This window comes from Phalacrocorax carbo, chromosome 11 (genome assembly GCF_963921805.1).
Source record: "Phalacrocorax carbo chromosome 11, bPhaCar2.1, whole genome shotgun sequence".
NCBI classification, from domain to species: Eukaryota; Metazoa; Chordata; class Aves; order Suliformes; family Phalacrocoracidae; genus Phalacrocorax; species Phalacrocorax carbo.
Window position 1 is genome coordinate 8,386,813 of NC_087523.1, and position 21,630 is coordinate 8,408,442.

The 21,630-nt window shown below is 43.8% G+C and overlaps 1 protein-coding gene across 4 annotated transcripts in view; it reads left to right on the top strand.

Moving 5' to 3' along the window:
- FGF13 (fibroblast growth factor 13) overlaps nucleotides 1–20,950 on the top strand; it is a 262,685-nt gene extending 241,735 nt beyond the window's left edge. For all 4 annotated transcript variants that reach the window (XM_064462926.1, XM_064462929.1, XM_064462928.1 and 1 more), the window contains 2 exons: nucleotides 18,106–18,304; nucleotides 19,546–20,950. In XM_064462926.1, the coding sequence (XP_064318996.1) occupies nucleotides 18,106–18,304; nucleotides 19,546–19,682 (336 nt within the window). In that variant the 3' untranslated portion in view covers nucleotides 19,683–20,950. The remainder of the gene's footprint in view (nucleotides 1–18,105; nucleotides 18,305–19,545) is intronic.
- Nucleotides 20,951–21,630: the final 680 nt, after the last annotated feature.

Genomic DNA, 21,630 nt, shown 5'->3' on the forward strand with positions numbered 1-21,630 from the left:
CATTCAGATATTATTTAGTAGTCTTCATCTTCACAATGGAGTGCAAACATTAATTACTTCTCACAGTTGTAATCACTGCTGGTTTACAAAATAGGAAGTTGGATATAGCGCTTCTCTCACTTTAGTATGCGCAGCTCCCCAAAGCGTGTCCCTGAGAAATGAGGCTCCAGGAAGACGTTTGTCCCAGGCCGTGCTGGGGAACGTCAAACTTGGATTAGGCAGTTGCGATGCCCTGACCCTAAATTGCATTGGCTGCTTTGAAAGGTCGGATGAGGTTGTGTCCACACCAGAAAATGAGATCTAGACCACCACTTGGCTCACCTCTTTTGTCTTTTTCAATAATGATAAGGTTTTGGTGACAACAATACATGAAAGATGGGCTCTGCTGCAAAGACATAGCGTCTTGTTTTCTGTATAATTACTTTTCTGGCAGCTGGATGGTTTAAGCTAGACCTTTATAAATCATTTGAGAGTGAGTTTGGCAAGCTTGCTTTTAAAAGTGATGTCATAGGCTGTGAACCCCTGTCTTCTCTCATCTGAGAAAATTGAGAGAGATGATTGTGCTCCTTCATGGGACATGTCAGGTATGTCAAGAGCAGAGGCCACCTTGGTACCAGCCTATGCTGCTGCCCACCACAGTGACCCAGCCAGGGTCCAGGCAGGCAGGGGAACATCTCTGGCTGCTGCTTGTGATGGTTTCTGTGCCCAAAAAAGAGGGGCAGAAAAACTGGGTACATGGAGAGAAGAGGTGGCAGGGCAGTCTCAGCCCTCTTGGAACAGACACCAGGACTGGAGCCATGGGGACAACCTGGAGGGGAGGCGATTTCTCCCTAAGGGATTTCTGCCTTTGGGGCCAGCAAAGCTCCTCCTGTGTTTGAGCCCCCCTGTGTTTAGGAAGACAGGACTTCGTACACCCTGTTTATGTTTGAAGAATAAGAGGCTTCATTATCACATTTCCTGCTAGCAGAAAGAGTCTCTGGAGTGCAACAGTTAGGCTAGCCAAGCTGACCATAAAAAAGAAATGCTGCAGCCCTGGATGATTTAAATAACTGTTGTAAAAGCGCACTGCCCTATGCTGACCTGCTCACAGTTATCCGATAAAGCTTCCCATAGATCTGTAAGGCGTTTTGCAAAAGCTGGTGGCATTCTGCTCATGCAAAGTGTTATTTAATAGATGGGAATTCATGCCAGCGCTGTCTGAAATGTTTTCTAGTCCAAGCCTAATTAAATTTCCACAGGAACCCCGTTGCCAATCAAACATCTCTGGTTTGTTCAGACCCCCAGTGCTTTGGTTTGTTTGAGACAGTCATGTGAAAACCCAGGTAGCAACGCCTACTAGTAAGTTGGCTGCACTTCCCATTACCAGATACTATTTTCAGCTGCTCTGTTCTTTGTCAGAATTTAAGATTTAAAATCTATCAGTTTTCCATTTCAGGCTGAAGTTTGTGGGAAGTTTCATCTCTATCACTGCAATTATTTCCAAGAATCAGACTTGGAAAACACTTTTTTTTTCTCCATTTATATCCAGTCAGAGCCTTGGGATGGGACTTTCTTATGTCTCCATAATATCCGAAACAAGAAATTTTAATTTGCTGAGGGTTCAGTATGTACTTTTGCCCTTGCTGGTGGCAGCGGGGTGGGGGGGAAGCTACTGTTTGACTTTGGCATGAGCGTCTGTAAATCTCTCTTTGCAGATAGCCAATAAAAATATATTAGGGTTTGGCAGATAATTTTTTTCCCAACTGAGTTTGCCTTCAGCAAAAGACCTAGGCAGGATTTTATTTTTATTTCACCCCCACCTGGGACACTTGGGGAAAAGATAAGAGAGGGGAACGGCAGCAGTGGGGCAGGGGGCAGGAACGAGAGCGACATGGGGACTGGAAACAGAAGGTGGGGAGAGGCTGGTGAGGCAGAAGGTTTTCATCTACACAAGTCTGCTTCTCCCTTCCCATGCCAGGTTTCCTCATTTCGAATGGGATTTTTTTGTCTGGAAACCTGCTGACCAAATAAATCTTTCCTGCTTTCTATGAGTTTGCACAGACGAGGAGAGGCATCCCTCTTTGCTGGCTGTTCCTCTCACTGCACACCCAGCAGTGCTGATGAATGACGGAGGGCGTTTCTCCCCCCGAAACACAGCGCTAGAGGTTTTGCATATAACCTGTGCTGCTGACTCCAGGAGTTATTCTGCCGTTCATTATACAGCAGAGAAATACCAAGCCCCTCAGAGGAATCCTCCCCATGCCCCTGCTGCAAACTCTCCGCCTGCATCTGGATGCAGTTCTGTGGGCTTGCAGGATGGGCGTCAGCGCTCTCCCCCGACACAGCACTTGCCGTTATCCCCCTGCCATATGTCCCTGCCTGCGGCTCTTTCCCTCCGTTCAACCTGAGCAGCTTTAAAACCAGAGGTGTCGAAACCCACAGGAGGGGACCCGGCGTAAGGCAACGGTGAAGGGAGGATTGCACCCGAGTATGGCAACGGTGTGTTTTACCTCTGTTCACAGTGTGACTATTTTGGCTGTCTAGTTAAGCTCTCAGAGAATGCAAATTTGTCAGCAGCAGCTGTAGGAGCTTGATGGTGGAAGAACAAAGTAGGAATTTATAATGTGCACATAATTGTAAAGAGAAGGATTTTTTAGCGAGAGATCAGCAGTAGTGCAGAGTAATAATCATCTTAAAGGGTGACTCTCTAGAATTAGTTGTTATTTTGTTTGAGTCCTTTGAAATCGTTTCCATACTATATAATTATCTTAAATTTTAAGTGCTTCCTGCAGTGATAATGTGTGCATTTTTGCATTCTTATGTAAATGCTTTAGCAGTTCCCAGTGTAGAATTGGAAATGTCATTCAAAAACAGGTAATGGCTTTGCAAAATCTAGGGGAAGAAATTAATCTTTTTCTTCCACATCATTTTACAGTTTGTATGCCATGCTGTGTGGCTGTGTTTGCAGCTCTGACAGAAGCTGCCTTTCAATAACAAACATCCAGCGATGGGATACACTGAAGCAAAGAGCTGAATTTTACCAATCTGAGCTTAAAAAGACAAAAGACCAGCAGCCAAACCTACAGAAAAAGAATAATTACTCTGTATACTCAATTAATCTGAACTCAGACATCTGAGGCAAAGCCCGTTAGGACTGAATATAAAAACATTACACTAATGAAAGTCTAGGAATCCCTGATAAGATGGTAATTTTTATGTGGTGTTGCTGAATTAAGTAAACACAAGTAGCTGGTGCCTCTGAGCACCCATGAAGGGCTGGTGAAGGGCTGAGGCTGGGATCAAGGGCCTGGGGTGTCACTCTTGAAGGTTTACTGCAAGTCACACAACCCAGAGATCAGTCTTTACCAGTCTGGGCACCTGGAGCCCTGCCAGCCCCAGTCTGATGTTCATTGCTTCCAGTTTAGCGAAACACCACCAACTGGCGTGGCCGCACGGGTGGCACAGCCTAAACCCCCGAATCCAGGGAAGAGTTCATTACCCTTTGAGCTGTAGGTGCTGCCCTACCTATGGCTAATTTTACAAATGCAAAAGCAATATTTGATGCTCAGTCTGGGTCCCCTGAAGGTGCCGTGTAGGAGCAAGAAGGGATATCGACAGGTCGCTCTGGGAGGGTACATTTGCCTGTTCAGACAGTAGGTTATTTTGCAAGAGGGAGAAAAGGAACAAGCCCACAGCTTCCCCACAAGGAGAGCGTCAGCTTGTGATGCAAGGGGCTCGCTTGCACTGTAAAGCTAGTAATGGTGGAGGTTGTGTCTGAAGCAAAGAAACAAGGTAAGAGTTCTGCATGGTACAGGAGTATAATGATTAAAATATGAGGTTTAAAAGGCACTGTGTCTCACTAAAAAGCTAGGGCTTAGATTTCAAAGCAGGCTGGGAGTTCAGCCACATACCTTCTACTAGTTTCAAATAAGGATTTTTTGTCTACCTTTGCTGAGCTGTTTTGAAAATTGACATAAATTCTTACATATCATTCGCTTTTAATAATTTAGAGCTCAGTCCTGGAGCACTAACTCAGGCGAAGTCGTGATTCATTTCAATGGGAGCTTTGCCAAAATAAGACTGTTAGGTCTGGGGGCTGTTCCAGTGAAGGGGAAAGAAATCCCTGTAAATATTGCAAAGTAAAAACTGTATCTCGGATGTACCCAAGGTAATTTCTTTCCATTGCAACAGTCAGACTGCTGATGCCGAGGCTGATCTGGGGCAGACTTTCCCTGGCTTGGACAAGAGCAGAACTGAAATCTTCTTCTATACAATACCTGGTATTAAAGTTTACTTAACCCATCTCACGTTGTGATGGGGTACAACAACCTGGGGCCACCTGGGGACAGTCTGTGCTGCTCTGCTGAGCTGCTGCATACTGGGATGGACCAGTCCTGCCAAGGCTTCCAGCAGAGCTCACAGGCTGGCCTCACCCCCCACAGTAACACTGGAGGAGGAACAGGGCCAGGACCTCTGCAGCTCAGTTTGTGGTTTGGTAGGAAAAGCCTGGCTCCCCGTTTGCTTTGCCCACCATGTCTCTCACCCCTCTCCTCTCCCTCCGTTCCCACCTGGGTCTTACCTCTGCCCGTTCCCACCCCTCCCAGCCCTGCCCTCACGTCCGCCTGGCTTCCCGGCTCGCCTCTCCCCGCCTGCAGGACCCCGTCCCCAGCTGAGCGCCTGCGGTGCAACCCTTGCGCCGCCAGCCGCTGTCTCCGGGCTTCGGGCACTCTGGTGGCACAGGGCATGGCAGTACTGCCCTGGGACATTGCACCTCTTCTGCCTGTCCTCAGAAAGGCCCAGAGGCTTTAGCAGAGCTGGGTCTGTGGTGTAGGAGTCAAACACAGCAGATTTGCCCTCCATTATTCTCTCTGGGGAATTTATCCCAGCTACGCTCGCTGAGGACAGGAAAATCCCAGACTGACCCAGCTCCTAACTTGGTGTTTCTTTTAAGTGCCTGAAGGCAGATGAGATGAATCAGAGCTTGGACTTGCACACACAGGTGCAGACTTGGACTCAGATCCTCAGGGATATTTAGATAGATGAATCCCATTTATTTTATTAGTAGTCTTACTTTATTTCAGTGGTAGAATTTAAATGGCATTTAGTTAGCCTCCACAGGCCTAGCCTCAAAACCCTCAAAGCCCAAGGATGTCCAAGGAGTCTTGCTTGCCTGCAGGAAAACTGCATTTCTGAACTTGGCAGCCCACATTCCTTGTGCAGACTTGAGAAGGCAGGTGATAGGATTCATCAGCAATTCCCCTGAATCTTTGGTCTGCTGTGCCTTCTTCCCTCTGCATTTTTTGCTGCTTGTTAGGTTATACTAACTACAGGTAACCCTGGACAGTGAAATGGAAGATCAACCAGTGGGTAAATTGAAAGACAATCGCCTTTTCTGATGGACAAGCTCACCTTTATATTTTGAATTGCAGGGTGGTTTAGCTCTCTGCTCTCTGCCTGGCTGGCTGCAGCCAGCTGTGATTTGCTGACTTGGAAACAGATAACCAGATTTTAGAAGCAGAACTGATCCAAGGCAGTTTAGATTCTCAAGAGAAAAATCCCACAATAGTTTTCAAACAGCCTTGGACTTACCTTTCAGGTTCCTCCTCGCAATACAGTGCACAGCATCTGTTAATCTAGCGCCAAGTTGTTTGTTGTTTTAACTGTGCTTAAAAGGACTTTCTGTAGCAGAGACACAAGATTTGGTTTTAAAATCAAGGTGCTCACACCATTCAGCTTTTTGTGTGATTCAGGGATGAAGATTTCTCTACACTAGAACACTTCTAAATCCTTTCAGGGTTACCTTTCAGGTCTGTTCAACAGGTAACACTGTCAGAGAAACTGATATTGAGATGTTAAATGTTCCCCGACTTAAATTTTCAGGAAGTCTGAGAGATTTGTTGGTACAGATGTGTAAGCCAGGGGGTGGTAATGCCTATGCTTGAATTTAGTACTTTGCTACTCTTTTTCTCTGTGAGATAACTCTGAACGGCAACAGCTCTCTGTCGAAATATTGTAATAGAGAGATCTGCAGCGTTTGGCTCATGGAGCAACTGTTCCACGCCATTCTCAGAAATCCGCGATTGCAGTCCAGGCTATCTTAGGTTAGGGTTTTAAATTGCACCTCTCGGAGACATTTGGATGTCTTCCAAGTTTAAATTAGCTTTGCAAGTGTTTTACCAGGGACCCGTTTCTCCTCTGCTGCTTAGACAATAGCAGCACAGTGTCTCCCAAAAGTCTGGCTCCAGAGTAATCTGTTACACAGCCCAGAGGCAGCAGGGAGTCATAAAATAGCCAAATGACAGACCTTCACAAAGTCCATATCACTGTGTGAGAAAGAAAACAGAGCTTTATAAGCTTATCTCTGTGCTCGGGCTGTCTCTCGGAGGGACAGGGGTTCCTATTAGACTGTGTACTTGTTTTAGAGAAAACTTCCCATAAATCACTGAAAAAGAAAGCATGTATTCTTAACATCATTAGGACAGTTATTGGACTGTTAAGAGGGCATGTCAGCCCAGTCTCTAGATGTTAATGGTATAGCCGTATCGTGAAGTGAGGCATTAGAAATGTTCGTTTCTTTCTTCATTATGTGCCTTGCTGGGGGCCCCTATTTTGAAGTAACAACTATAAAACACAAAGAAACTGTGTTTTGGAGGCAGGTTCGCGGGCCTTTCCGATGTTTCAGTGAGGTTTTTCTGTGGCTCTGCCCGGGCTGGTTTCCGAGGGGCTGATGAGACATGGAAGTGGCTGTTTGCTGCCATCCTCGTCTGTCTGAGCTGTGCCTAGGGAAGTATTCAGGCTTTGCCAGAGAGTGCACGGTGGTTCGAGTGCTGACTGCAACATGAAGCCTCCCATTTCTCAAGCTACGTGGTGCCAACTTGCTTGTTAGAGCGATGCAGTGTTTTAAATGCTAGTGCACGACTTCCCCGAATGACACACAGGCTCCTGTTACCTGTGCCTGTTGCAGAGGAGGTTGGGCTTTGCTCTGCTACACAGTTTTTCTTCTGTAAGGTGCTGGAAAACTTCCCCAAAACTTGAATTTCCATTAATTTGACCCTCAAAGTGTTGCTTAAGAGAAATGTATATATGCCATTTACAGAGAGACATTTAGCCTGTTGTCTGCATAAGTGTCCCTTCTTAGGTGGGGCATTTACCTGCTGAAACAAGTGTTTTCTGCCAGTCAGCAGCAACTCTTAAATAAAAGGTCACTCTTAATCTCATCTCCCTTGTATAATCTTTTATTATCTTGTTTTTAAAAGTTTTTGCCATCTGAGATCTCTCAGATCCCTCAGTTGGCCTGCCATCTAATACAAACATCCCTCCGAGATCCTCTTAGCAGCATATGTTCAATAGCATAATTTAGGGAGCCATGAGGGCGGAGGAATTCCAAAGAGCATTGCCGCTCTATAGCAAGAAGCAGGGTTTGGCTGCCAGTAATGTCCTGGCACTGTCAAACTACCGAGGTTTAAAAAACATCCATCCATGGCATTCATGAATAAATGGATTGCAGTAAATCAAGCTTATTTGAAAAGGTCTCATTACCATTCAGCCATGCAGAGATGCTGGTTTGGTCAGGGTGGAGCTAACCAGCTCCTTGAACCTGTGACATTCCCATTATTACTAAGCTTCATCTTTTTTATTTACACCCCATACTAAGCAAGTAAGCTGAATAAGTACCAAATAGTGTTAATTTCTTAAAACAAGACTATATGTTTCTTTGCAGACTACATGAATATAAGACAACTAACCAAAATGCAGTAAAGTCATGGGTAGTGTTTCTCTTGGTCATAATACGTTTTGGATCAGGTCCTGAGTCACTGCTGTTGTTCAGTGTAATGACACGCTTAACTTTCCCAACACTGATATTATCCATCTTAAAAATTAAGTATTCAATGTAGTGCTTTGCAGAATCAAAACATAATTAATAGGCCTATTAGTTTGGTATTAATATTTTTAGTATATAATTCCAGTCCAAAGACTGTACTACATTTAGTATTTTACAGAAGTTTACAGTGGGTTCCCACAACATGTTTGGTAGTATATGGTATAGGTGAGGCACCTCTGCGGCAGCGACTCCAGCCCTGGCAGAGCAGGGGGATGGTCTGGGGAGGGAACAGCAGCCGTCTGAGAGCAGTGCTAACTGCACACGAGGAATAACAGCAGACTGGACAATGCCTTTGCTGAGAACTCCAGCGTAAAAGGACAGTATTGAACGCCAAAGTATCAGCTAATCCATAGCACCATAAATATGCATCCACATTAATAAAATATACAGGCCAAATGGCAGGGCTGTCCTTTCGTGCGGAATAGACTCTAAGCTGACAGTGAAGCAAGGTCCTGTTTGATGTAATGTGGCATTATTTCTTCTCCTTCAGCTCATGCTGTTATTTATCTTCCACTTGCAGCTTCTCGCAGTCAGTGAGCAGAGGCAATTTCTAGTGTGCAGAAAAAGAGCTCGTTCAGCAGCATCTGTCTCTAAGCACTTCCTCTGGGGCAGACCCCATCTTTCTTCGTTAATGTCAGCGAGGTGGCGGTGGTAGTTTGGGGAGGTCCGAGCTGAGCTGAGGCTGTGCTTGGGAGAGCTACCTGCCCAGCCTTCGGGTGGAAGAGCACTGCCTCCACGAGTTTGCCATCAGAAACATAGGGTGGCACCTCACCAAAGCAGCAAAGGACAAGGAGATCACTTCCACATCAATTTACCCGTGATAACTCACAGCAGTTGTACAGGCAGGCTTTCAGCCAGGTTGCAGGTTACCACAGAAACAGCATGCCCTGTTATCACCTATTCCCACGGGAAGGGCTGTAGCACTTGTTCTGACTGTTGTTCATTCAGCTGCCCTTCCCCCAGAAAAGATAAACCCTTCCATGCTTTCCCTTTTTCCATAGAATTTTAGGAGTATCTGCTGCTAAAAGGGTCATGTCCCTGCTTGTAATTAAACAGATTTAGAGCTTGCTGCAAACACTGATTAGATTATTGGGTTTTTAGCCTTTTAAGATAAATCTGCATGAATCCATGGGTGACAGTCTGAAGGAGATCGCTTCCATCTCCTTACTCCAGGGCTGATGTCCTGTATCTAGGATACAGCAGTAAATCCCCACACTCCTAATTAGCCCTGCTACTCCTGCAGCGCCCATCTGGGGAGCTCCCTGGTGCTAGGGGAGCTGTGACCGCAAAAGTGTGTGGCAGGGGAGCGTTTGGCAACGCAACGCTCCAGCATCGCTGCCCATCCTCTGCTGAGCTCAGGGTGCCCCGGTGTGGCTGTTGCTGCCTGCTGAACCCCATCCCACGTTACCCGTCTCCCACAGCCTCGTACAGCCCACACGCTGTAATGCAAGCAGTGTTTTGGGATGGTCCGGCCGAGGCACTCAATGTGGCAGCAGAAAGGTTGTGCTGCCCTTCTTGCCCCTCACTCCCAGGTGGTGTTTTAACAAATGCGGGCCAAGTCACCTTGTTCCAGGAGCAGATTAACCCACGGCTGCCGCCCTGTGCTCTGCAGCCCCAGCAGCAGCAGCGTGGGTTTCCCCCCGTGGCAGCGGTCATGTAGACGAATACAAGAGTAATTGTGTAAAAGGGCTACTGGGACAGGAATGTGTTTTCTTTCTCAGCTGCTATTGCCAGCTCGCAGACATCTCCCCCTCACAGCGGCCAGGCTGTGACAAAGCGACATCTCTCCATGCCACACTCCTCTGCCTGACGCAGCGACTTTTTCTCTGTGTGTTCTTGCTGCAGCCTCCTGCTGCTCAGTGGAAGATACCAGGCTTTGCATGGTTTCTCTGTCCCCACATCCCACTGAGGCAGTGGCGTACAAAGCCAAAGGGAGAGCTGGCAGACAATTTGCAACTTAGAGGAATAAAGCACAAGTAGTTCACTCAAAACAAGGCACTTGCAGTGTCTCTTAAGGCTCAGGCTCCTCTTAGTCCTTCAGCGTCTCACGCCGCTGGCCATGTTCAGCGAATGGCAACAGGCTCAGGACTTGGCCATTAAAATGAGTGGGATGCAGGGCTGTCTGCAACTGAAAGCAGAACATGGTCCCCATACTTTAAAAGGAGTTTTTCAACTTAGATACATATTTTTTTAAAAAGTAATGCATGACAGACTTCAGCTGAGGACATTCTGCACAACAGCTGTGTCAGAGAGATTTGACAATATCAGGATTTGATGTCATTTATAACTGCTAGAAATCTGTTTGCAATGGCTGGCAGGTTATCTGTGTAATAACGGGTATGTTGTAAAATAGGTTGCTTAGCATCTTTGGGGCTCTCTGCTCTAGTTCTGGGGAAGAAAGCAGTCTTATCTGCCTTTTGCTTCCTTCTCTCTTCCTTTAATTTTTAAGCTTGAGTACACCGTCTGATCAGAGGGTCAGAAATACCATAAAATTGGACCGTATTTATCAGAGACACAAGTTAAAAGATAGGGAACTTTTGTACGAATACACAATAGTGAGGCTGAACAGCAAAGACCATTTTACTTCGTCTTAAGACAAATGACTGAAAATATCTTACCACCGTTATGCAACTCAATAGTACAGCCTTTTTTTAAATGTTGTGTTTCAGTTCTGGAAATTATAGAGACAAAAAAAAAGAAATGATTCAGTGAAGGGTAATAAAAATGATTAGAGGCACAGAGAACCTTTCATATGAGGAGAGATTTAAAAATATGAGGCCCGCTTAGTTAAGACAACAGATGAATAAGCAGAGACGTGATAGAGAGATGTGGGGTAATGAATGGCACAGAAGAGGCACACTGGGTACTTTTATATGCTGTTTTCCAAAATTAAAAGCCGAGAGAAGAAAGCTGTAAAAAAAATAAGACAAGAAATTTGCTTATGATAAAAAACAACAATGGATACATTTTAGGTATGTTTTCTGCAGTGCTGGCTTCACCTGTGGAAGCCACTGTCACAGGGAACAGAGATAACGAGCTTAGGAAAATTATGAAAAGGATTGGCTGCTCTGGGGAAAATCATGAGCCTAATGAGAGGAAAAGGGAGTTCTCCTGTAGCCTTGAATGGGAGCAGGATTCACCATCTGGCATGATCCCAAGGCTGCTGAAAGGAACCGCCAGCCTCAGTGGGCTCTGGGTGTTCATGCACTATGCACAGCTGCCTATGCACTAGGTGTAGGTAGTTGCCCGCTTCAGCTGCCTTCAGTGATGTAAGATGACTTGATTTTTTGTCCATGTTGAGCAGGAAGGGTCTTTCCTGGCATGTTTTCAGGGAGCACATCTTTTCCAACATGCCTGTTTTCTGTAATGTCCATGCAGGGCACGTATTGAGGCAGCTCTTGCTTTTCAGCTGACCGGCTCGGAGGGTAGCATTTGGTGCTTTGCTCAGCCAGGAAGGTTTAGTTCCTCTTGTCGACTCAGTCACACAGGAGGGGGGATCATGAGAAGTTGTAGGAGATCAGATCCAAGGTCCAGAAAGTTCACTGTCCAGAGATGATCAGTGGCACATACCTAGAGAAGAATATGAGATCAGAGTGTGGAAGTACAGGGAAAATGTGCAGCATGCTTCCATCTCCCATTTTTCAACAGGAGTTTACCTTAGTCAGAGGCTATAGCAGGCTTAACCAGTCCTTGACCAAACCTGGCAGTGCAGTCCATGAATCGTGCAGTAAAACCTTTGGCTACACATTGAGAAAGTTATCGTAATCTTTTTTTTTAAACTCCAAACCCATGCTTACACTAGTAGAGATCTCTCTCCAAAGAGGCTTAATTGCAGATTAATATATAGGCTTCCCTTTACAGATTTAGAAACAGTAACAAGATTTCTGTATGTGTGAAACAATAGAAATTAAATATTATTTTAAAAACAGCTTCTAGGTAGTAGTAGGATTGTATCACATGGATTTTTCTCTGTTAGTCTAGTTTCGAGCTCTCAGACAACCTGATGGGCACTTACTGCTTAATGAACCTTCCCAAGTTTCACAAAACAGACAATGTTTAAAGACTAGGACTAGTTTCTTCCTTTTATCATATTAGAATTCCACTGATTTTGAACTAGGACTGGCAAGTCTGGTGCCCTAAGGTTACAGAAGTTAAAAAAGGGTAGGTACAAGCATTAGAAGGTATTAAAATATTTATAGAGGACTTGATCATTCAGGAAATTGCAGAGGTTTTCCTGTACCATGCTTCCAGGATCGTCAGGGATGCATGTGTTCAGTGCAGCTCAGCATTGATGCAGAAGAGAAGCGTTTTGGGACCAAGTGGATCTCATCTCTTTCTCATTTATATCAAGTAAATTATACCTCATAACTTTGTGGGCCAGATTAGGAAAGGGGCTTGAGTTTGACACACAGGCTTATGTTGCAAGGTGATCTCCTGGGCATCTTGCAGAACTTTTAAACCGCATTACAGGGTTTTTCTGACAGGATTATTTTCCTCTGCAGTAATCAGAAGAGTGGCTTCTTTCTGTACATATCATGCGTTAGTTCTCTTGCCCCAGTTAAGGAGTGCTTTGGTTAATCAACACAGTCATAGAAGTGAAACATCACCAAAAGACAGGGGGACAATAACATGATCATGCATAGCTCCTATCTCAGTTAAATTTTAACATTGTTTACAGTCTCTGAGTCGTCTTCCCTGGGGTCATCAGGCAGTACATCATTCCATGGGCAGAGAATGCTGAGGGGTGACGCACCAAGCTTTAAATAGGTATTTATTGATGTGCCTAAATGCCACTTAAAAATCTGGGCAAAGATGACTTGGACAAGTTTTCACAACTGAGTCACTGATAAGGCTGGAAGAGGAATGAACAAAACTTAAACCTCTAAATCTCTGTATTTGTAATTAATATGTTTTCTGCTTCAGTTCACTGTGTGCGTATTCCCCCTGAGTTTGTGCATTTGATTTGCTGTGCAAAGGAACTATGTCAAGGGAATAATTACAGGATCTTTTCAATGCTTTTCTCATAGATTCAGAGAATACCTAGTGACAACCTAAAATCTTACCCTGGAGATGCTAGATATCCAGCTGCTGCCTTGGGCTCCATTTTACTGTTTCTGGAAGCTTCATCCTAAATAAATTTACACACCCCTGACAGTTTGTGTTTCTATTGATAAATTCCTGCTGATTGCACTATCCCAGGCAATTCCATCATATGGATCTGTTTGGAATCACCTTCCAGGAAATTTGCGCCTTCCCGTCATTCCTGCCAGCAAGTAGGTTTCCTGGTGAGAGAATTTAGTGTAGCTTTTGTATATGATTTTGAAATTAATTTCTTCTTTATGTGGTCGCATGGCCAGTACACATGCCTTCAGATTGTAGTGAACTCAAGGGGAATTACAGCTTTCCACAAATTCCTGTTCAGCAGTAGCTTTTTTGTTCAAGCAGCAGTTAGTTCAGCCTTACAGCACCTCCTGAGGACTTTGGGCTGCCTACAAAAGCTTTGTGAGAAGTCACCTGGAATAGATGTAGCCAAAATGATGCTCCTCACTGCGCTGATATAGCATCTGTCTTCAAAAGCCCACGCAGCCTTTTGACGAGCATGTCTTTGTTGTGACTGGTGACTGTTGTATACAGTCACCATTGCATGGTCAAACAGTCTGCCCAGTTACAGTCCTACAAGACTTGTACATATTCATATATTGTGAGTTGCTCCCACTGAAATCACTGGGATTCCTTGAAACTTTAAGCAAAATGGACAATGTTATGGGATTGGAACCTATCTGTGGGAACTGTCATATATCTGATCCAGAATAAACTGCTTCAAGATAATTGTAAGTTTCCATTCCTATAGCAAGCAGCTTTTTGTAGCTTCATAAAATACCAGTTTCTTCAGAGAGTCTTCTCACACTGGTGATCTAAAAGCTGTTATTTCTGATAACCTTAAAGTTGAAGTATTCACGTCTTGTGCTGTAGATATCACTGCACATTACAGGGTGATGATCCAGAGGATACACCCTGGAACTTCACATGCCAAGATGGAGAAAATCAATCTCTGTTAATAAAAAAAGGCAGGCTCAGTGGTGCAGAAAATCACTACGCTGGAGCCTTAAAGAGGCTCCTTCAAAAATTCATGATTATAGAATGGAATCCTGGGCTACATTATAGTCCTGAAAGAAATGAGGATATGAAGGGAAAAAAAATCCAATTTTCATTAAGTGGAGAAAATAAAGAATAAATCCCATACACAGACCGAGTCATTGATCACATGGAACATAATTATATGCTCAATACGTAAGAACATTTTCCAAGTTTCCCAAGTACCCAATACTTTTCCCAAATACTTTTCAAAGTGAACTTTTTTCCTATTGTTTTTCATGCTCCTAGCACGAAATCCATCTGAATAAAATTTCTGATTGTTCTGGTCAACTGCTTTAGGGTAGCTGCAGAGCATTCAACCTATAGTGATATACAGACACTTAACAAATTGAGTATTGACCTAATGACTTTAACTTACTATTCTGTAAAGTATTTGGTAATGGCCCCTGCTGATGGTATCCATGATGAAAATACAGTAGGCAATAAATAGCAGAGAGCAAACATCTTTGCCCTCTTATGTGCACTGGGCCTACCATCCTGATGAGAGGCTTCTACAGAAACTTGAAGACACTAAATGCCGATCTTTAAAGCAGATGTCCCATTTTCTGTCTATGGGAAGTCTGAATTCCTGCATCACTATCATTTGGGGCCAGAATAATTAATATTCAGTCCTGCAGTGTAGGTGGGTGTGATGGCTGATAATCTGGATGGTCTTTGGCTAGAAATGGCTTTTGCACAATTTGAGGAGGAAGAATTCCAGCTTCGCTTTTACTGTATTTTAGCTTTCAGCCTTGGCAGTATTTGTATGGAGGAGACTGGATTATTTTAGATGTAATCTAGTCAGCTGCCTGGAAATACAGCCGCTCTAAGTGTATGCTACAAGGCCTTTTCACCATATTATCATACACCAAATTATTCTTTTTTAATTATTTTTCACATATTTAATGCAGCTGCAGAGCTATTCATGAAGAAATGTTTCAGTAGTTCAGCTGATCAGCTCAAAACCAAGAAGAAGCTCCTGACAGTTCATCTTCTTGCTTACTTAAGCATGGCTGAGTCATGACTACAGTGGATCCAGCAGTTTCTTTAACTTTTATTTATTCATTCGTTCATTCATTCCCTCGTTCATTGTTAGGGTACATGTGTGAGGGGCTTTGGTGAGTGCAATTTACTGTCATGTAAGTGCCATCATCCCTGACTTCTGATTTAAGCTGATTTTGAAATATTATTTCACACAAATCCCTGTTTTTCATGTTTTGTGTAACAATATGTTCGTAACATTGGACTCTCAGAACTCAACTGAATTATTTGCATTGCAAAAATGGACAAAAAGGACAGCTGAGAGAGGAAAAATGGGTCTAATAATTCAACACTTATTTGTATTTATATATGTTCAATAGGATTGACTATATGAGCTGGAAAAGATTGGTTTTAATTGGGGCACTCAGCCCTCTCCCAGCTTTAACTTTCACTTCCACAGAATTTGCCAGCAAAGATAACATAATGGCCACTTTGCACTTGCTGCTCTGCACTGTATTTTGAACTGATGTGCTGCTAGAAGCCCTGTCCATACCCAGTTAGGCTGGGCCCATGGACTTGCCAAGCTCAGAAAGGTACATTTTAATTGTAATACCCCCAAATCAGGAGCACATTTGCTAGCATTCCTCATTCAGAGTTTCCTTCTGCAGTTCCCCTCCCTGGTTGGTTTTTTAATGAGTAGGAAAGACACACATTGTATTAAACTAAAGGCAAGAGATGGGTGGGAACAAACACTTGCAAAAGGTAAGCAGCTGCTTAGTATTCAGGAGCAAGCAGAGCACTTCAGCTTCTGCAAACAACTCATGCGGGATCAACTTTTATTTGGCAAGGAGGATGCCTTTCCCACTGTGCAGCACCTTTCTGAAGCTGCAGCCGTAGCTGAGGGATTAAGCAGATGTCAGTCAAGACAAAGGAGCACAGTTCTGTGCCAAGCCAGCCAGGTGAATGAGGTGGTCTGCTTTACTGCCGGAAAAACCGTGAGGGAATTTGGCATGGTAACCGAGCACGTTATAGAGAGGTGCCTTTGTTTCCGTGCCCCGCTGTTTGTTGTGAGAAATCACTGCTATGATAGTAACTGCTGAATTGCGGGATGCTCCCGGGAGGGGATCGCTGCCTGCGATGCCCATGGGGATGGCCGTCAGGCTGGCGTGCACCGTCGGGCTGGTGTCTGGCTGTACGTGGGCTCAACTGCAAACTCGCAGCAGCGCAGGGCTTCCGCAATGGCTTTTTATCACAAGCCTCACAAACAAGGGAAAAATCAGGGGTGAAGGAGTTTGTTTAGTGTCTGTCTTTCTGTCTCCCCACTCTGTTTCAAGGGATTCTGCAGGCTGTTGGCTCCTGCTGCTCATCCTGAGGTTAACTTGCTTCCTAAGAGAGCCAGAGTAAATGCTGTGGCTTTGTTTACAATCTGACCCTCTGCCGCTGGGTACAAGCAGGCCTTTTGTACCCGAAACAGCTCCAAATTACTGTACATAAACCATAATCTTCCGGTGGGAGCACTGTAGTTTACCATTTTGCTGCTAATTGGATGATACACTTGCAATAGCCTTTGTTAACATGGCTAGCGCTGGGCACGGTACAGTGATGGAAGGCTTTTATTTAGAAATCTTGCAAAAAAATGCAGTGACTGTCCTTGTTTGACAGCAATTGAAAGCAATCATCAATTAACTAAATAACAGCCAATTAGCTTGAAGAAAAAAAGAAGATTGCTTACTTCATATTCTTTGTTGAAGCAAACGCCAGTCAGAGGATGGGAGGTTTTTCCTTTCTCCTATGAGAAGGCAAAATGGCAAAAGATGTGCACAAAATGCACAGTGGGGTTTTTTTAAATACCATCTTTTTCTCACACAAGAATATTTGAGAAACTAGATAAGAACATCTTAAGCCCCTGAGCCGTTTAATTTCCTTTGATTTTTTTAAATCAAAATTACGATCATTATGCAAGCACAATTTTTCCTCCTTTCTTTCACACCGATGTAGGATAGTTTAAGAACAAGGGCAGCTCCACTGAAGCTGGCTGCCTTCACAAGGAAAGACCAGCAAACTGCTGGCTGCCATGCGGTGCGACAGGCAGGCCTGTGATATTAACATTTGCATCACCACACCAAACCTTTCCTCTTTCATATTTTATGGACTTTCAGGGATCCATAGGTGAGACGCTGTCAGAACTTTTAATGGTAAAATGCCTGAAGCACCCAGAGGCGTTAGGAAGCAGCTGAGTGGTGCTGCCAGGACTGGCATTTTGGTCTTGGTCCCTCCAAGACCAATGTTTCATGTCTGTATCCTTTTCTAAATCTGGGCAATAGTGCCAAAAGGTTTTGATTGAGTCAAGACCATTGCACAGTGACAGCCAGTCACACTACTGGGAGGAAGAAAAAGTCTCTCTCCTGAGATTATTGCTCTTTATTTTAACTGTTAGCCCAATACTATCTCCTAAAAAGAAGCAGTGCAATTCAACATGAAGACTAAAGCTTGATTCTATATGCTTTCAGCTGTGCTACCATTTAACTCTTGTCAGTCCCAAAGCAGAGGCTAATGTCGGCATGGGTCTCTGACAGCTGGGCTTTCAGTGGCTGATACACTGGGCAGAGAAAGAGCATAGATTAGACCAAAGAGGCAGCTGCTCCAAGCTAACTTAATATTGCTGGGTTAGAAAGGGACGACCATTTACTCACGGCATCCTGGCTTTGAATTTTTATTGCACTTTCCTCATAAGCAGTTAAGGCCAGCAGTTAATGCACAAAGGCATTACATGGCCTTGCTTCTCGCCTGTGGGGCTGGACCACAGCTGGTCCCTTGGGACTGGCGTCAGGGCTGTGTCTGCCTGAAGTCCATTAGTTGCATCAATCAATATTTCTTCACTTAGACTTTTTACTCGTTGGTCAAAAAGATTTTATTATGCTACTTTGAGCCGCTCACAGTGTCATTTCACAGGTTTCAAATCGTGTTACTCTTTTGTTAATACTTTTAGGGCCCATGTTTCGTAATTGGATAGCGGAGGGCGAGAGGTATGTCTTTTAACCATTGGCAAAGGAACAAATATTGGACGCTTTTTCATTAACCGATGTGAGATTCGGCACCGCACACATTGATTTGTTACTTTCTTACAGGAACATTTTACACCTGAATGCAAGTTCAAAGAATCAGTATTTGAAAACTACTATGTGACGTATTCTTCGATGATCTACAGACAGCAACAGTCTGGCCGGGGCTGGTATTTGGGTCTTAACAAAGAAGGAGAAATAATGAAAGGAAACCATGTGAAGAAAAATAAACCTGCAGCACATTTTCTTCCAAAACCATTAAAAGGTAATGGCTTGGGTTTGCCCCATCTATCTGAACTGACATTATTTTATGTCAGATATGTTTAATTGCTGTGCATACATATTTGAAGGGTTCAGCTACTTATATAACAGAAGTATAATGTTCTGTAACACACTCTTAATGTAACCAGAGCTGCATTTTTTTCAGTTTCTCTACATTACCCCTGCATTTTCTAATCTAACCAAATACACATATTAGTTTCTTTGTGCCCAAAGTCCACAGTGTCTCTGTTATAGATAACGAAGGCTCTACCTGGAACGGCTCAAACGTGCTCACAGGCCATCAGCGACTTGCTGTATAGCTTGTCAGTCTGTGCTTTCTGTTACAGCATATTTGTCTGGTTTTGCCTGAGTTAAAGCTCGTAATGTGCAGTGTTTATTAAAAGGCAATTAATGTGGCACCAGTGTACGACATTAAAGGTAATAATGCACACGGCATATGTCTACTGCTATGTATTAAAATCCAGGATGTGCAGTCATCCCAGTTAACTGAAGGATCTGAATCAGGGCTGTGATCAGACTTGGCTCCTTCTTTGGTCAGAGATCGATCTCAGTCAATGTACAGAGGTGCTCCTTTTCTCCAGAAGAACTAGCTTCCCTATGCTCCTTCCTTAAGAGGGACAAAGCCTTCTACTTCTGGGTTATGCTCTTAGGTAGCCATTTAAGGCAGTGTCATTTTGAAATCAGGGAGGCTATTTCAAAGGTGCATAGTCCTGGGTGGATGCTGGACTAGACTGGCAGTCTATCTTTAGGACCAGGTGTTAGGCAACCGATGTCAAGGTTGATCCTCACTTGTAATATGTGTGAAAACAAAGGAAACAGAAGACTGAAAATCCATTTTCGCACCCACCTGCTTAGACTATGTGTACAAGTAACAGGTCAAATCACAGCTGTCAACAGTGCTACTTCACCATTAATAAGGAAATGTTGACTTATATCAGCTTAGGTCTGTCTTGCAGAGTTTTGTAAGCACAGTGGGTGATTTAACTGGGAGAGGGAGGGAACTGTGTTTTTTCCTTTCTCCAAAATGCCATTGCCTTGAGGACCTCAGAAGTTCTTAGGGAGTGTTTGAAATGGAAGAGCCCTCCTTGCCATGTTTCTTTCATTCACTCCTTACGTTGCATATTGCTGAATGAAGAATCCCAATGTTTTGCAGCCAGACTTTGCACCAGCAGACCGAGTAGCCCGTAACACGTGCTGATGTGCTGCCTCTCTTTTGCTTTGCAGTGGCCATGTACAAAGAACCTTCTCTCCACGATCTCACAGAATTCTCAAGATCTGGAAGTGGGACCCCAACAAAGAGCAGAAGTGTTTCAGGAGTGCTAAATGGGGGTAAATCCATGAGCCAAAATGAGTCAACGTAGCCAGGTTCAGGCAAGCCAAGTGCTCTCTAAACAGAACCTTACCTCTGGATGCAGTTGAATTCTTACTAGCAGTCTTTCATCCAAACGTTCAATTGCCCAGGACAAGCCACCGAACTTGCATAGGTCACTCGTTTATCAGCCATTAGATCTACTGGTTGTCAAAGGATATACCCCAATAATATAGAGTATGCTTGTGCATATCACAAGGCACTTGGATAGCCAACAAACATAACTGCGGAATAAATCTCGGAGAAGAAATGTCCAGCTCTTTCTCTCTCTCTCTCTTTCTCTCTCTCTTTCTCTCTCTCTCCTATGCTTTGTGGAATACGAAACAAAAACATTTCACAGCATTCACTGCTGATAAGAATTTGCTTTCCAACTCAGAAAAAGACCACTTTTGCTCTTCAAAGGAAATTTTAATGCTTGTATGTTTTATAGGGGCAAACAAAAAACAAATATGTAAACTCTGTGGTTTCCTTGGCTTACAGTTTTATATCTAAGGCTTGATAAAAATGTATCCTTTAATTTGGAATAGTGCAACTTTTTGATTTCTGAACTCCAATGGGTCTTTAAAGCTACGTCTTTAAAAAAATAATTCAAAATTCAGGGTTGGAACTGAGAGTTGGTGTCTCAGGCTCAAGCAAACAGTGTTCTTGTGGTTTTAAACACAATGAAATATAAATTTTTATAGATTTGTAGTTTCTGGTAAAGTTCTTGTGCTAACCCCAGTCTGTAGGAATTGAGTTGTTTTGTTATCCCAAGCAGAAGTTAACAGAAAGGGATAAAATTATCCTCCAGTGTAGATTTCTCTTAATTCCATTTTGTGTGTCATGTTAAACTATTGTTGTGGCTTCTTTTCTAAAGACAGAAACTGTGGAATTAAGGTGACTTAATTTTTTTATAAGAAATGTCTTATTTGTAAATGTCCTTCTTTCACTGTAACGGGCACGTGAATATTGTGTAGGAGGAAGCGTTAGGACAGGTTACCCCTAAACAACATATACTTATACATGCTATTGGAAACAATTGTTTAAAAAATGTAGTTAGGTTTCCATTTAGGTCATCATGTCTGTTGCATGGGAGAAAGTTGGAATATTGGCATAGAGTTGCATGATGTGTAAGATTTTGTGCATTAATCATCGTTGGATTCTGTGCTCCAAAACTGACATCGTTCTGTACAGGCAGTTTTCTGCCTCGTACAAAAGAGTTGTTTATTATTTGTTGTATACACAACCATGCACTGAATAAACTATTTATATTGAGATGTACTTTTTAAAAAAACTTGTTTGATTATATGACGTACATCCATGATTAATTTCAAGGGAAAGGGTTGGCAGTTAAATTATAAAGTTATTAAAGATACTGTAATTAATGTTTCAAATCTTTCTATGTAACGGGTTATTCCCCTGTAAAGCCGTACACTATACAAATGAGAACATGTTCTTTCTTTTGAATATTGTTAGAACTGGTCTTACCTGCCCAGCCGAGATACTCAAAACATAGTGACGATTAAGTGCCGCAAGGTCTTGGTAGTGGCCCCTCTGCCGCGCGCTGCTGGAGCCCCAGTGAATTGCACTCCTCTGCTTTGAGCTTCTCCAGCTTCTCCGTGTCTCGCCTCCCTGTTAGACCTCCTTAGTGCAGCCACGTAGCGCTATCTCGCACCGCACCTCCCCGCAGCCCTCGGTACAGGGGGTCCCAAAGAGACCTGGTAAGGCAAGCGCTGCTTGTGCCAGAGTGGCACCCGAGGATGCTCAGAGATCACTGTGCATCGCTGCAGGTACATTTCAGGACCCAGCTTTATCTTGTTGCGAGGAAAAAGGCTTCTATGCCTTCTGCCTTTGTGCGTATGCTCTGGACAGAAACTGTCCCCCTCTCCTGCCTTTTCTTGCCAAAAACATCACTGGGAGCTTTTCTTATCTATAATATCCCGGCAGCTCTGACAGGTGAC